This window comes from Aethalodelphis obliquidens, unplaced genomic scaffold (genome assembly GCF_003676395.1).
Source record: "Aethalodelphis obliquidens isolate GAN/ISIS:26980383/991018 unplaced genomic scaffold, ASM367639v1 scaffold72, whole genome shotgun sequence".
NCBI lineage: Eukaryota > Metazoa > Chordata > Mammalia > Artiodactyla > Delphinidae > Aethalodelphis > Aethalodelphis obliquidens.
The window spans coordinates 8,120,921-8,138,269 of NW_020838016.1; the positions used below are offsets into that span (position 1 = coordinate 8,120,921).

Sequence of the window (17,349 nt, forward strand, 5' to 3'; positions counted from 1 at the left end):
CAGACCACTTGGGAGGTGGGCGGGATCTTGCTCTGTAGGGGAAGGACTGGTGATACCTGCTCTGTACTTGGGCTTGGAGAACAGTCACCCTATGCCACCTATAAATGGTCCCTTGATGAGCTCAAGAAAGGACCCTACACAGAAAAAATCCAGTCAAGTTATTGACTCTCAAGATAAGACACCTAAACCTACTGCCAAACAGTGGTATTTGATGTAAAAATATCATTGATCCGTATTTCAGGATCACGGGATGTAATTCACACAGGAATCATAGTACTCAGTAATGCAGGAGACGAAATCTGTGTTGGCATCTCTCTCAAGTGATGGTTGACTAACAGTGTTCTTTTGGCATGGGAAATATTCTTTAAGTTAGCCTTATACTTGTCACTCTGTACCTTAAAAATCCTAAAGAGTTTTTTCATAAAAACTCAACTTTATTTCTAGAACTCGTTCCCAAGGAAGTGATTAAAAATTCAATGAAGATTCATGCCCCAAAGTGTTCAATGCATCATTACTTATTAGAGTGTAAAATTAGAAACAACCTAAATGTTCAGCTATAGAAGGAGTAAATCACTTATAGGGCAGTTATTAAAATGGTGCTTTGCTGAATTTTTTTTTTTTTTTTTTTTTTTTTTTTTTTTTTGCGGTACGCGGGCCTCTCACTGCCGTGGCCTCTCCCGTTGCGGAGCACAGGCTCCGGACGCGCAGGCTCAGCAGCCATGGCTCACGGACCCAGCCACTCCGCGGCACGTGGGATCCTCCCGGACCGGGACACGAACCCGCGTCCCCGGCACCGGCAGGCGGACTCTCAACCACTGCGCCACCAGGGAAGCCCTTTGCTGAATTTTTAATGATATAGGGACATATATAAAATGTAATAAGTGAAAGAAAGCAGGAATCAGAGCAATAATAATCCAAATTATATGTATTTGTGTGCTTGTGTATATTCCAAAATTGGAAAGAAATATAATGAATTATTAACTGAATTGTGGGATTAAAAGAGATGTTTATTTTCTTTCTTTCCTTATAATTTTTCTGTATTTTCCAGGTATGTATTTTAAATGAGTATGTTTTGATAATCAGAAAAGATAAGTTAATTTTTATTAACAAGTCACGTACATGTACAGTTTTAAAAGTGTAAATTCATAAAAAAATTATAAATTATACAAATCAATACAAATTTTAAAATTTATATACTTATGAGTAATTATAAATTAACTTTATACACAATAACATTTAAATTTATTAACATTTAAATAAACCATGCAATATCTGTTTAAAAATGCAATTATTATAAAATATTTATATGCCAGGCACACTCTGCTAATTGACACTTGTTAATATACCTCTTCCCAAGAGGTGACATTTTATGCTTTGAGTGTGAACATATATTCTCCATGAGTTGGATAAGTCACTTCACCTCTTTGGGACTCTACTTCCTTGTGTATGAAACAGAGAGTTGAACTAGATACACTGTTCAACTTTAGTAGTCTGTGGTTCCATTGGAATCGCTGAATGTAAGCCTGCTGAGCCTCCACTGTAAAATGGGATAATGAAATCTCCCTCCTAGGGAACCGTGAGGACTAAACGAGGCAGGCAATGTCTGACACAGAATCTGGTGCATAATATGTGTTCAATAAATGGTAGCCACTTTGGTTAGTGGTGTCAGGAGGACAAGTTCACCTCCACAGTGACAGGAGCAGAAGCCAGAGGAGCATTCTTCTGTTCTTGAAACGCATTGAAAGCCTCACGTCAGGATTCATCACGAAGCCTTTCAGGACTCTTGCACAAGGTCTAATTCAAAGTCTTCAGCAGCTAGAGGGGATGAGTCAGCTTAAACTCACCCCAGAGAGTCCACGACACAGATCTTCATGGGAAAGAAAGCTGAATGGTGTGTGCTAGTAACCCACTGACATGTTCATTTCTTCCTAGGTTTACTGGACATGCCCAATAGAAGACGTGGACTCTTTTGAGATGGAATTCTACGAACTCATTAATTCCCCTCCTAACAATGTGCAGGCAGAGCTCTGTGCACAAATTCGGGATATAACGCAGCAGAACCTGGAGCTGCACAACCTGACCCCCAACACCGAGTATCTGTTTAAAGTGAGAGCCGTCAACGATAACGGTCCTGGGCAGTGGAGTGACATCTGCAAGGTACCAGGCACTTTATTTCTCAGTTGGAAGTTCTTCATCCACTATGGATGCAGCTCTGTTAGGATTGATCATGAGGTCATGGAACCCACCATATGACCTCCCTCTCTACTCCCAGAAAACTCATTAACTCAAGGGCACAGGGAGGGCCTCTGGCCTCAGCCAACTTTGCAAATGAGAATCGTCAGTTTGCTTTGATTCAGAAAACATTTGTGCCAGGTATTGTGTTAGTATGTAGAGTTCCGAGGAAAATAAGACGTAATTCTTGCCTTCACGGAGCTCAGGGTCTAGCAAACAAATAATTGTGGTGTGAGAAGGACAAAAAAAGAGTTAAGTATTAGCGTCAGTGGTGAATCAAAGCAAGGATAGGGTATCAGATTTAAGCAATATAAATTATAATTAATCTAAATTTAATTATAAATTTATAATTATACAATGCAGTGAATAAATTTTTAGTGTTAGTATATCACATGCAATGAATAAATTTTTAGTGTTAGTATGTCTCATGCAGTATTTAGGATATACTTATAATACTAAAAAAATTTATTTGTTGTTTATTTGAAAGTTAAGGAATAGCCAGTGAGTAAGCCAGGATGGACTCCAAATAATGGAAGGGACAAGATTATTCCTATCTTTTTTGTGATGCAAGGTTGATTCTGCTTTATATCCCCAGGGGAAATACATTCATGGGTATAATTTTATTGATATTCAAAGGAGAAAGGGAAGAAAAATGTCAAGACTGCCTAGAGCTATCTTACTGTACAGCCATGATGGTGTTCTTAGGAATCAGAGTAGATTAAGTCTTAATCAGGGATTCTTTAGAAGTAAAGAGAATAAATCCATTCATTTCGGCTATTGAAAAGCCCGAGAGAGAAGGGAGTCTCATGAGACCCCTTCCAGCCAGGACGTACATCTGATACCCAAAAAAACTGGAAAGCCATCAGTTTATTCTCAATCTCTCAATCAATCCCTCTCTCTCTATTCCCTCCCTCTGTGTCGCCCACAGCCCCTCCTTCCATCTCTGCTTCTCTCTAAATCTGCACCATTTTCAGCTAGCCCATTGTTTCTCCTCCCCTAAATGCAGCTTGCATGTGGTTTTGGAGGTTCCTGGTCCATGCTCTGTGCGACCAACACAATCTGACTAGCTTCACGCCCTTGGGCTCTGGTCACATGTTTGCAGAAGAGAATCTGATTGGTTGCTACCTCTGGTGATAAAGGGAAGCAGGATGTAGAGTGGGGCAGGATTATGCTCTTTGTCATTATACCAGAAGCAAGTCTCCTGGAGGCAGGCGGAGGGGGCTCTCTACTCCATCCCGATGCTCTGCTTCTGGAGCCTGGCACCCATGGGCATCCCCTCCCCCTCCACGAAGGTCAGACACTCACACGGGAAGGACGTGGGATGAGAAAGTCGCCTGGTTACTCCTCGTGTTAGACCCCAGCCAGGTACCCTGTCCGTCAGTTGCCCCATAGACCAATTCTTGTTGATACTCTTCTCTCCAGAGCACGGAACACCCACAGTTGCTACCATGTTTGACAGCAGGTCCTTTTGACTATGGAGTTTTCCTTCAATCTAATTCCATCTGCCTTCTCATTTTTTTTTTAATTCCTCATGAAGGGCGCACTCGGTGCTGTTACTAATATTTTTTGTGTGTGTATCTTAAGTCATTTTTAGATGCTAGGGCCAAGGACGGGGGTGGAGAGACAGGAGTGTGTCAGCCTTTCTCAGGTAGATATTTTGTCATCCATCTTAAATTTTGAACCCCTTGAAAACAAGATTCACGTCTAATTCATCTTTCCTTCTGCCACAATGCTTTACCAGCACTGTGCACATAGCTTAATTGTTCTTAATGGTTATTGAATTAATACATGAGTGAAAACGTGACCAAACAAATGAATCTATGAACGAACGTCTAAATAAATAAAATTAATAATTACAAAGTACCATAAGATGCCTGAGAGCTGTTAAGTGTTTTTTACCATCAATCAAGAAATAACAATCCCCCTGAAATTGTGTTTATGTGATGAATTTGCGCTCCCTATAAGGGAAGGAAACTCATTCCAGCTTCTTTGCTTTTTAACACAATTTCTTAATGAGCAGAGCACTAACTAATGAGGTTTTCTGGAAGCTTCATTTTCATCTGACTCACAGAGCTGCAATATAGATTTTTCCTTCAGAAGTAATTCTTCCTCCCTCTTTGTGATTATATTAGCATTCCAGGGGAAGCTTGGCTTTCCTTCACATTTGTCATGATTTGCATAAGTAAAGGCTTCAATAGCAAATGAAAAGAAGATGGTGTGTTTGAATGACATTTATAAAGCTTCATAAAAGTAATGACTTTAGCTCCTTCCTATAAAATCGAAGTATTTTTCCTTCAGCATCAGTTCTAAGCAGGTATTCCTGAAAGGTTTCATTTAAAATGCTGTAACAAGGCAGCAGAATCATTTCTTATCCAAAATGCAATATTTCCACCATATATCCTTTTGTAAAGGAAGTGAAATAACACCTTTTATATTTGATTTTCATAGTCTGTCGCTTGATTTTTTTTTAAGGGATTTTATATGTAGTCTAATAGACAAAGCATGAAAATTAACTTTAATGCTTTTTAAAGGTCTCACTTATTGAAGGCTGACTCTGTGTCAGACACTGTATATTCATTATCACTGATCATCCCAACCGCTCGGAAGGCAGGGAGTTATTGCCTCCATTTTACAGATGAGGAAACTGAGGCTCAGAGAGGAAAAGAGTCTGGCCTCGTGTAACTCAAAGGAGTTGAGTGGGAACCTAGGTCTCATCTAAGGCAGGAGCTCTTCGTCCCCTGTACCATAATCAGATAATCAGATGCAGCAAAGTCTAGGCAGAGTGGGCTCAGCCTTAGGGACCTGGCACCACTCTCTGGGAGAATGTTGTCAGAGCAACAGCCGTGAGAGCGGCACTTTTATTTTTCTTGCGAGGCAAGATCATGCGTTGGGAAGATCTTTGGACTTGGGCGGGTGTACCTGGGTCCAAGCCCCCAGTCTGCTAGGCGGCAAGCTCAGCGAGGACATCGTGCCGGCCTTCCTCACCTCTCTTGGCTCCCAAGTCCCCAGCTGAGAGCTTCTAATGCCCCAGTGCCTTGTTGATATTTTTTGAAGGAATGGAGATGTGTTTTTAGGCAAATCACATACCCTGTGACCTCAGTTCCTCCTCCTGCTTTTCATCTAAACCTCAGTTTACCTGATGACCACGGCCCCCATTTTTGAAAACAGCCTCCTCACCTTGATGTCTCCCTCTGACTGCAAATCTCTGCTAACTTCCAGGAAGTCTTCCTATGAAATATCTAACTTTCCACATGCGCACTGGTTTCCTGTTGCCGCTGTAACAAATTAGTAGCTTACACAATACAATTTTACCTATTAACTTAACAATTCCGGAGATCAGAAATCTAAGGTGTGAGCAGGGCTGTGTGCTTTCCGGAGGCTCTAGGGGAAAGTTCATTTCCTCCCCTTTTCCGGCTTCACGCAGCTGCCCACATTCCTTGGCTCATGGCCTCTTCTTCCATATCCAAAGCCAATAACGCTAGGCTGAGTCCTTCTCACACCATCATCTCTCTAGTTCGATTCTGCCTCCTCTTCGACTTTGAGGAACTCTTGGGATCATACTGGTTCCACCTGATGATTCAGGATAATCTCCCTATCTTCAAGCCAGCTGACTAGCAACCTTAATCCCCCTTTGCCATGTAACATAAAATGTTCACCGGTTCCTGGGAGGAGGACATGGACTTGGGGGGCCATTATTCTGCCTACCACAATCTGAGGTAGACCAGATGTCCCAGGTTACATCAGCCTTGGAGGTAAACATTCAGGCCCCAGAATATTCACACACTGGTACTGTTCTGGGTCTTTCCCTATAGCTCTTCAGGAAAGGCACCCACCCTTCACCCCACCCATCCTCTCAAATTCCTTCTCAGTCTATGCTGGATCCCACCCCCCAACAGTGCCTCACGTGTGCTCAGGAAGTGGTCCTGCCAGATAAACTGAGCATCTGCAGTACTTCTTCCTACCTGCTCAGGCCACACTCAGGCTGGAACTCCAGCCACAGAGCAGGGCTGCTTGGCCTTCCTGGGCATCTTACTTCAGTTTCATGAAATCCCCCTCTGGTTTTTCTTCTGTCCCTACTGCAGACACTCCACCTTAGGCTGAGACACACATCTTCAGGGGTTGGGGTTAGAGGAATTTGAGTGACCAACACTAGTCCACATTTGGAATAACTACCCCAAAACTACCCGCTCACCTACCCACATACTCACCGTGACTCCATGCCCTGAAACGAAATCAGAGTGGTTTGCAGTCATCTCCTTAGAATTCATTCTTTTCCCAAAGGCCTCTTGATCGTTCACGTAAATAGAACCCTATTGGTCCCTCCCTACTTGCCCTGCCAATAGGTTAGAACCCTGGAATGAGTCTAATTCAGGCTCAAGCTGGACCTATCATTTTTAACCTCATACACAGAAGGTTGAATTAGTCAGACACCTCAATTCATGGTCCTTTACCAGTACTGGTGCATGCAAGGCCCTTTTCTTGTTTATGTATTTGTTTCCTTCTGTGACCCTCCCTAGATATCCATTCTAATATGTTTTATGTGCATCTTGCTGCCTTTATGTGTTCTTACATGGCGTGTATTGTTTTGAATGTGTTATTAATTTGCACAAATGCTAGTATTGTTACATAACTTACTGTGTCTTACCGTTTTCCCCTGAACACTGTGTTTTTAATGATCCATCCATGTCACTGGGCACATTTAGTCCCTAACTCCTAATGCTGCCTCATCCTTTACAGTGTGCGTTTGTTCACCAAGTTTTACCTGTCTGTTCAGCCAGGATGGACACCCAGGTGACCTCCAATAATGCTGCAGTAAACAGCCTCATTCCTGACATTTTGTGGGTGGGATAGGGACGTGGGACTTTCTCTGGGACATTGTATTAGTTTGCTAGGGCTGCCACATCAAAATGCTGCAGACTCAGTGGCATAAACAACAGAAATGTATTTTCTCACAGTTCTGGAGGCCAGGAGTCTTAGGTCAAGGTTTTGGTGGGTCTCCTTTCTTCTGAGGCTTCTCCCCTTGGCTTGCAGACATCTGCCTTCTCCCTGTGCCCTCACAGGGCCCTTTCTTGTGTGAGTACACCTCTGGTGTGTCCAAACTTCCTCTTCTTATAAGGACAAGTCAGATTGGATTAGGATCCTCCATAATGACCTCATTTTAACTTAATCGCCTCTTTAAAGGCACTATCTCTAAATAAGTCACATTCTGAAGTACTGGGAATAGGACTTCAACACATGAATTTTGGGAGGACACAATTCAGCCCTTATCAGATGTACACCATGAGTGAAATTGCTGGGGGGTAGAGTGTGTGCATACTTGATTGGACTGCACGCATGTACTCTTCCATAAGGAATGAATGAGGACCCCATATCTAAAGCCCCACCTACATTTGACATGATCCAGCTTTTACTATTTTGCTAGCCCAATAGGTATAAAGTGCTATCTCCTTATTGTTTAAAATTTCATTTCGTATGGTTGTTTTCAGGATTTCCTCTTCTGTAAATAGCCTGCTAAATATCTTTTGCCCATTTTCCTATTGCATTTTTCTTTTCCTAGGTGATTTGTAGTATGACCTTATATATTCTAGATAATGGCTTTAGACATTGATAATATCTTCTCCATTCTGACATTTGTCTATAACTTTGTTCATCGTGTATGTCATGAAACAGCAGAAATCTTCAATTTTGATGTTGTCAAAGTCATCAATTATTTTTTTCATGGTTTGAACTTTTGAAGTTTTGTTTTAAAAATCCTTAAAATGGAGAATTTCTGAAGATGGCGGAAGAGTAAGACGTGGAGATCACCTTCCCACAAATACATCAGAAATACATCTACATGTGGAACAACTCCTACAGAACACCTGCTGAACACTGGCAGAAGACTTCAGACCTCGCAAAAGGCAAGAAACTCCCCACGTACCTGGGTAGAGCAAAAGAAAAAAGAAAAAAAGGAGACAAAAGAATAGGGACGGACCTGCACCAGTGGGAGGGAGCTGTGAAGGAGGAAAGGTTTCCACACACTAGGAAGCCCCTTCGTGGGCGGAGACTGCGGGAGGAGGAGCGGGGGAAGCTTCAGAGGTGTGGAGGAGAGCGCAGCAACAGGGGTGCAGAGGGCAAAGCGGAGAGATTCCCGCACAGAGGATCAGTGCTGACCAGCACTCACCAGCCCGAGAGGCTTGTCTGCTCACCCGCCGGGATGGCCGGGGCTGGGAGCTGAGGCTCGGGCTTCGGTCAGAGCACAGGGAGAGAACTGGGGTTTGCGGCGTGAGCACAGCCTGCAGGGGGTTAGTGCACCACGGCTAGCTGGGAGGGAGTCCGGGGAAAAGTCTGGACCTGCCTAAGAGGCAAGAGACTTTTTCTTGCCTCTTTGTTTGCTGGTGCGCGAGGAGAGGGGATTAAGAGTGCTGCTTAAAGGAGCTCCAGGGACAGGCGCAAGGCGCAGCTATCAGCGCGGACCCCAGAGACTGGCATGGGACGCTCAGGCTGCTGCTGCCGCCACCAAGAAGCCTGTGTGCAAGCACAGGTCACTCTCCACACCTCCCTTCCAGGGAGGCTGTGCAGCCCGCCACTGCCAGGGTCCCGGGATCCAGGGACAACTTCCCCGGGAGAATGCACGGTGGGCCTCATGCTGCTGTAATGTCACGTCGGCCTCTGCTCGCCCCGCATCCGTACCCCTCCCCACCCCCGGCCTGAGTGAGCCGGATCCCCCGAATCAGCGGCTACTTTAACCCCGTCCTGTCTGAGCAAAGAACAGACGCCCTCCAGCGACCTACACGCAGAGGCGGGTCCAAATCCAAAGCTGAACCCCAAGAGCTGTGCGAACAAAGAAGAGAAAGGAAAATCTCTCCCAGCAGCCTCAGTAGCAGCAGATTAAATCTCCACAATCAACTTGATGTACCCTGCATCTGTGGAATACATGAATAGACAACAAATCATCCCAAATTGAGGAGGTGGACTTTGGGAGCAACGATACTTTTTTTTTCCCCCTTTTCCTCTTTTTGTGAGTGTGTATGTTTATGCTTCTTAGTGTGATTTTGTCTGTATAGCTTTGCTTTTACCATTTGTCCTAGAGTTCTGTCTGTCCATCTTTTTTCTGTTTATTTGGTTTTTCTGTTTTGTTTTGTTTTTTAGTATAGTTTTTACCACTTGTTCTCATTGGTGGATTTGTGTTTTGGTTTGGTTGCTCTCTTCTTTCTTTCTTTCTTTCTTTTTTTTAAAAATTACTTTAAAAAATTATTTTAATAATTATTTTTAATTTAATAACTTTATTTTATTTTATATTCTTCTTTCTTTCTTTCTTTCTTTCTTTCTTTCATTCTTTCTTTTTCTCCCTTTTATTCTGAGCCATGTGGATGACAGGCTCTTGGTGCTCCAGCCAGGTGTGAGGGCTGTGCCTCTGAAGTGGGAGAGCCAAGTTCAGAACATTGGTCCACCAGAGACCTCCCAGCTCCACTTAATATCAAATGGCGATAATCTCCCAGAGATCTCCATCTCAATGCCAAGACCCAGCTCCACTCAACGACCAGCAAGCTCTAGTGCAGGACACCCTATGCCAAACAACTAGCAAGACAGGAACACAATCCACCCATTAACAGAGAGGCTGCCTAAAATCATAATAAGCCCACAAATACTCTAAGACACACCACCAGACGTGGACCTGCCCACCAGAAAGACAAGATACAGCCTCACCCACCAGAACACAGGCACAAGTCCCCTCCACCAGGAAGCCTACACAACCCACAGAACCAACCTTAGCCGCTGGGGGCAGACACTAAAAACAATGGGAACTACGAACCTGCAGCCTATGAAAGGGAGACCCCAAACACCGTAAGTTAACCAAATGAGAGGACAGAGAAACACACAGCAGATGAAGGAGCAAGGTAAAAACCCACCAGACTTAACAAATGAAGAGGAAATGGGCAGTCTACATGAAAAAGAATTCAGAATAATGATAGTAAAGATGATCCCACATCTTGGAAATAGAATGGAGAAAATACAAGAAACGTTCAACAAGGACCTAGAAGAACTAAAGAGCAAACAAACAGTGATGAACAACACAATAAATGAAATTAAAAATTCTCTAGAAGGGACCAATAGCATAATAACTGAGGCAGAAGAACTAATAAGTGACCTGGAAGATAAAATAGTGGAAATAACTACTGCAGATCAGAATAAAGAAAAAAAAATGAAAAGAATTGAGGACAGTCTCTGAGACATCTGGGACAACACTAAACGCATCAACATTCGAATTATAGGGGTTCCAGAAGAAGAAGAGAAAAAGAAAGGGACGAGAAAATATTTGAAGAGATTATAATTGAAAACTTCCCTAATATGGGAAAGGAAATAGTTAATCAAGTCCAGGAAGCACAGAGAGTCCCATACAGGAAAATCCAAGGAGAAACACGCCAAGACACATATTAAGCAAACTATCAAAAGTTAAATACAAAGAAAAAAATATTAAAAGTAGCAAGGGAAAAACAACAAATAACATACAAGGGAATCACCATACGGTTAAAGCTGACCTTTCAGCAGAAACTCTGCAAGCCAGAAGGGAGTGGCAGGACATATTTAAAGTGATAAAGGAGAAAAACCTACAACCAAGATCACTCTATCCAGCAAGAATCTCGTTCAGATTTGACAGAGAAACTAAAACCTTTACAGGCAAGCAAAAGCTAAGATAATTCAGCACCACCAAATCAGCTTTATAGTAAATGCTAAAGGAACTTCTCTAGGCAGGAAGCACAAGAGAAGGAAAAGACAATAACAAACCCAAAACAATTAAGAAAATGGTAATAGGAGCATACATATTGATAATTTCCTTAAATGTAAATGGATTAAATGCTCCAACCAAAAGACATAGACTGCCTGAATGCATACAAAAACAAGACCCAATATATGCTGTCTACAAGAGACCCACTTCAGACCTAGGGACATATACAGACTGAAAGAGAGGGGATGGAGAAAGATATTCCATGCAGATGGAAATCAAAAGAAAGCTGGAGTAGCAATTCTCATATCAGACAAAATAGACTTTAAAAAAAGACTATTACAAGAGACAAAGAAGGACACTATATAATGATCAAGGGATCAATCCAAGAAGAAGATATAACAATTGTAAAATATATGCACCCAACATAGGAGCACCTTCAATACATAAGGCAAATACTAACAGCCATAAAAGGGGAAATCGACAGTAACACAATCATAGTAGGGGACTTGAACACTCCACTTTCACCAATGGACAGATCATCCAAAATGAAAATAAATAAGGAAACACAAGCTTTAAATGATATAATAAACAAGATGCACTTAATTGATATTTATAGGACATTCCATCCAAAAACAACAGAATACACTTTCTTCTCAAGTACTTATGGAACATTCTCCAGGATAGATCATATCTTGGGTCATAAATCAAGCCCTGGTAAATTTAAGAAAATTGAAATCATATCAAGTATCTTTTCCGACCACAACGCTATGAGACTAGATATCAATTACAGGAAAAAATCTGTAAAAAATACAAACACATGGAGGCTAAACAATACACTACTTAATAACCAAGAGATTACTGAAGAAATCAAAGGAAATCAAAAAATACCTAGAAACAAATGACAATGAAAACATGACGACCCAAAACCTATGGGATGCAGCAAAAGCAGTTTTATCAGGGAAGTTTATAGCAATACAATCTTACCTTAAGAAACAAGAAACATCTCAAAAAAACAACCTAACCTTACAGCTAAAGCAATTAGAGAAAGAAGAACAAAAAAAAAAAAAAAACCCCAAAGTTAGCAGAAGGAAGGAAATCATAAAGATCAGATCAGAAGTAAATGAAAAAGAAATGAAGGAAATGATAGCAAAGAGCAATAAAACTAAAAGCTGATTCTTTGAGAAGATAAACAAAATTGATAAAACATTAGCCAGACTCATCAAGAAAAAAACGGAGAAGACTCAAATCAATAGAATTAGAAATGAAAAAGGAGAAGTAACAACTGACACTGCACAAATACAAAGGATCATGAGAGATTACTACAAGCAACTATATGCCAATAAAATGGACAACCTGAAAGAAATGGGCAAATTCTTAGAAATGCACAACCTTCCGAGACTGAACCAGGAAGAAATAGAAAATATGAACAGATCAATCACAAGCACTGAAATTGAAACTGCGATTAAAAATCTTCCAAGAAAAAAAGCCAAGGAGCAGATGGCTTCATAGTGCATTCTATCAAACATTTAGAGAAGAGCTAACACCTAACTTTCTCAAACTCTTCCAAAATATAGCAGAGAGAGTAACACTCCCAAACTCATTCTACAAGGCCACCATCACCCTGATACCAAAACCAGACAAAAATGTCACAAAGAAAGAAAACTACAGGCCAATATCACTGATGAACATAGATGCAAAAATCCTCAACAAAATACTAGCAAACAGAATCCAACAGCACATTAAAAGGATCATACACCATGATCAAGTGGGGTTTATCCCAGGAATGCAAGGATTCTTCAGTATACTGAAATCAATCAATGTGATACACCATATTAACAAATTGAAGTATAAAAATCATATGATCATCTCAATAGATCCAGAGAAAGCTTTTGACAAAATTCAAAACCCATATATGATAAAAACCCTCCAGAAAGTAGGCAAAGAGGAAATTTACCTCAACATAATAAAGACCATATATGACAGACCCACAGCCAACATCATCCTCAATGGTGAAAAACTGAAACCATTTCCACTAAGATCAGGAACAAGACAAGGTTGCCCACTCTCACCACTATTATTCAGCATAGTTTTGGAAGTTTACCCACAACAATCAGAGAAGAAAAAGAAATGAAGGGAATCCAAGTCGGAAAAGAAGTAAAGTTGCCACTGTTTGTAGATGACATGATACTATACATGGAGAATCCGAAAGATGCTACCAGAAAACTATTAGAGCTAATCAATGAATTTGGTAAAGTTGCAGGATACAAAATTAATGCACAGAAATCTCTTGCATTCCGATACACTAATGATGAAAAATCTGAAAGTGAAATTAAGAAAACACTCCCATTTACCATTGCAACAAAAAGAATAAAATATCTAGGAATAAACCTACGTAAGGAGACAAAAGACTTGTATGTGGAAAATTATAAGACACTGATGAAAGAAATTAAAGATGATACAAATAGATGGAAAGGTATACCATGTTCCTGGCTTGGAAGAATCAACATTGTGAAAATGACTATACTACCCAAACCAATCTATAGATTCAGTGCAATCCCTATCAAACTACCACTGGCATTTTTCACAGAACTAGAACAAAAAGTCTCACAATTTGTATGGAAACACAAAAGACCCCAAATAGCCAAAGCAATCTTGAGAAAGAAAAACGGAGCTGGAGGAATCAGACTCCCTGTCTTCAGACTATACTACAAAGCTACAGTAGTCAAGAGAGTATGGTACTGGCACAAAAACAGAAATATAGATCAATGGAACAGGATAGAAAGCCCAGAGATAAACCCACACACATATGGACACCTTATCTTTGATAAAGGAGGCAAGGATATACAATGGAGAAAAGACAGTCTCTTCAATAAGTTGTGCTGGGAAAACTGGACAGCTACATGTAAAAGAATGAAATTAGAACACTCCCTACCACCATACACAAAAATTAACTCAAAATGGATTAAATACCTAAATGTAAGGCCAGACACTTTAAAACTCTTAGAGGAAATCATACGTAGAACACTCTATGACATAAATCACAGCAAGATCCTTTTTGACCTACCTCCTAGAGAAATGGAAATAAAAACAAAAATAAACAAAATGGGACCTAATGAAACTTAAAAGCTTTTGCACAGCAAAAGAAACCATAAACAAGATGAAAAGACAACCCTCAGAATGGAAGAAAATATTTGCAAATGAAGCAACTGACAAAGGATTAATTTCCAAAATTTACAAGCAGCTCATGCAGCTCAATATCAAAATAACAAACAGCCCAATCCAAAGATAAGCAGAAGACCTAAATAGACATTTCCCCAAAGAAGATATACAGATTGCCAACAAACACATGAAAGAATGCTCAACGTCATTAATCATTAGAGAAATGCAAATCAAAACTACAATGAGATATCATTTCACACCAGTCAGAATGGCCATCATCAAAAAATCTATAAACAATAAATGCTGGAGAGTGTGTGGCGAAAAGGGAACCCTCTTGCACCGTTGGGAATGTGAATTGGTACAGCCACTATGGAGAATAGTATGGAGTTTTAAAATCTTCCCATAGAGGTACTATATATTCCTGGTTAAACCAGATATTTTACAGATTTAGTTGATATTATTAATGTTATTTTTATATCTGATTATACTTTCTAATGTACTGCTGGTTTAGAATAAAAACTACTGTGTTTGTAGGATAATCTTGATTCCAGCAATATCAATAATATCTCATTATTCTGAGAGTCTCTCTGTTGATTCTGCTTGTTTTTCCAGGCGTATGATCCTATCGTCTATAAATAATGATAGTTTTACCTCTTTCCTTACAAGTCTTGAACCATTATTTCTTTTTCTTTCCTTATAGCTTTGGCCAGGGCTTTTGGTCCTACAGAAAATGGTGGCTGTGAGAGTTAATATCCTTGTCTTATTCCTGATCTTAATGTTTCTCCATTGAGCTATGATGATTTTTGATTTAGTTTTTTTTAACAGTGCTCTGACTTTTCATTTTTTATAAAAGTTTCATTAAAATATAGTTCACATACTAAGAAATTCACTCTTTTGAAGTGTATAATTCAGTGGTAAATTTTATATATAAACCTTATTAAGTTAAGGAAAATTGTTTCTACTTCTAAATTTCTGAGAGCTTGTGCAACTTTGTGAATTTTTTGTATTATTTGAGATAATCATATGACTTTTCTCCTTTAGGCATTAATGAAATTAATGACACTGATTTTTCTGATGTTAAACTCTACTTGCATTCATGGACTAAACCCTATGTGATCATGATGTATTATTTTTTTAATATACTTGGTTTTCGTTAGCTCATATTTTGTTTTGGAGTACTGCATCTCTCATCATTCGTGAACCAGACCTATAATATTTTGCTTATATTTCTTTTGTCTGGTTCTGGAATCAATATTTTACTAGCTTGAAAAATGAACTAGGAAACTATTGCTCTTTTTCTATTTTCTAGAACAACTCTTTCTTAAAAGTTTGGTAGAATTCATTTGAAAAACCATCTGAGCCTTTTGGGCAGGGGAGGGAATGCCAACTATCATTTCAATTTCTTTAGTATCTCAAGTTCTGTTCTCTGTTTCTTCTGTCCTGTTTCATCTGATCCTCTGATTCACAGACACACCTCATTCCCCACTGCCCCATTCACATGTCCCACTCAAGTCTTTATCTCTGGAGATCCTGACTATACTTTAAGGCAGAACTTCAATTCCCTATTTTTATGAGTCAATTCCCAACCCACCATAACACTGTTATTCCTTCCTCATTGCCCCTTGATAGCTCTGTGTGTATATCTTACACATTTATACCACCCTTATCAGGATTATCTCTATGTGTTATGTCCATTTTTATCCAGCAATGAATAATCTAACATTGTAGGTATAACATAATCTTTATCTTGCATGAAGCCCTGTTTTCTCTAAAACTAAAAGTAAATTTTGTAAAACTAGAGAGCATAATAATAACGGTGTCTATTTTTTGCCCTTTCCCTTTGAAAACAAACATAAAAGCCTTTGCATATACTTTGTACAAACATTGCTCTTCCTCATCCAAACTGCACCACTAGCCCCATCTGCCCCATGAATCCTGATTGATCCTGTGGGCTGTCTCTCATACCTGGATCTTAACCTCACTCCCTAAATGCCTTCTCAGTAAATGTGTATTAGGAAGGAATAGGAATGGTGCCAGACCATAGTTGTGGAGAAGTCCACCGCCTTCAAGGTAAGGCACGGAGCTCCACATCTAAGCTGAGTTGGTGAGACCTCTAGGAGGGTTCTGCTACCCAATGTAAGCTGCCTTTTCTAGGGAGCATTGACTATTCACTGTGATCAGAGATAGTATGATGCTGCAAAGAGAAACAGTTGGCAGATGTACAAATAATGGTTCTATTCACCTTTCATTCACTTTTCTAAGAAACTTCTCTGTACCATAACCACTGTTGGGATTACAGAGAGGAAAGACTGTCATTGCCTCCACACCCCATTTAAGGTGCTCACCGTCTGGTAAGAAAATTAATTAAACACATTCAGTGAAATTTACAAATGATAAGAGCTGTGACAGAAGCAATTTCTAGGGACTGGCAGGAGGACCCCTGGGGCTAATCTCTGGTGAAGCCCACCTGGGGTCACAACCACAACACGGTAATCAGCAGTCAGTCCTTGAACTGTCTTAAAAAGTGGGACCTTGTCTGTGAAATCCCAACCCCACCACATATTAGCTGCGGGACTTCAGGAAAGCTACCTGGTTCTTCTGTGCCTTTGTTTTTTCATTGGTAAAATGGGGTCCATGGCACCGGCCTCATGTGGCTGTCGACATGAGGAGCTAATGCTCTGATGTGTGTAGCGCCTGGCCCGCAGCCGGGGCCGGGCTCCTGGGAGCTGCTGCTTCCCTTGTGGCTGGTGCCATGGCTCTCTGCTTCTGATTGCAGGTGGTAACACCGGATGGGCGTGGGAAGAGCCGAGCTAAGTGGGGCCTGCTGAAGAATATCCGGATTGCCCTCCAGAAACACTTCTGAGTGCCCCCCGCAGGGCAGGCAGCAACCTCAGAGACATACCACAGAATAGACACATGTAGACACACACACGTGTGTATATGTATCTTTCTCCCCACATTCTTCAACGAGGTTGTAGACCATGTTCCCGGGACATCTGAGCCATTTCAGCAGAAGTCTACTAAGAGCTAATAAAAGGAAATGCCTGATGTCATGGCTTGCTGTTTGCTCATTAAATAGAAACTAAGATACAAAAGTCAGCAAGTGGCTACGTTTCCATGAGCTCGGACCTAATCCTAGGCTCAGAATTCTGTGGTGTTTTGTACGAGGTAGCGTTGGTTGAAAAAAATTAAAAAGGCACTCTCTTTGAAGTCAGGCTCCCTGGGTATGCATGTTGACCCTGGTCTAA

The 17,349-nt window shown here is 40.8% G+C and overlaps 1 protein-coding gene across 2 annotated transcripts in view; it reads left to right on the plus strand.

The window, feature by feature from the left end:
• TRIM42 (tripartite motif containing 42) overlaps positions 1 to 17,149 on the plus strand; it is a 30,015-nt gene extending 12,866 nt beyond the window's left edge. The window contains exons 4-6 of one of the 2 annotated variants that reach the window (XM_027091704.1): positions 1,933 to 2,157; positions 7,007 to 7,070; positions 7,504 to 7,514. In XM_027091704.1, the coding sequence (XP_026947505.1) occupies positions 1,933 to 2,157; positions 7,007 to 7,027 (246 nt within the window). In that variant the 3' untranslated portion in view covers positions 7,028 to 7,070; positions 7,504 to 7,514. Of the gene's footprint in view, positions 1 to 1,932; positions 2,158 to 7,006; positions 7,071 to 7,503; positions 7,515 to 16,877 lie in introns of those variants that run through there. The other variant, XM_027091703.1, reaches the window with a different exon arrangement.
• The last annotated feature ends 200 nt before the right edge of the window (positions 17,150 to 17,349 follow it).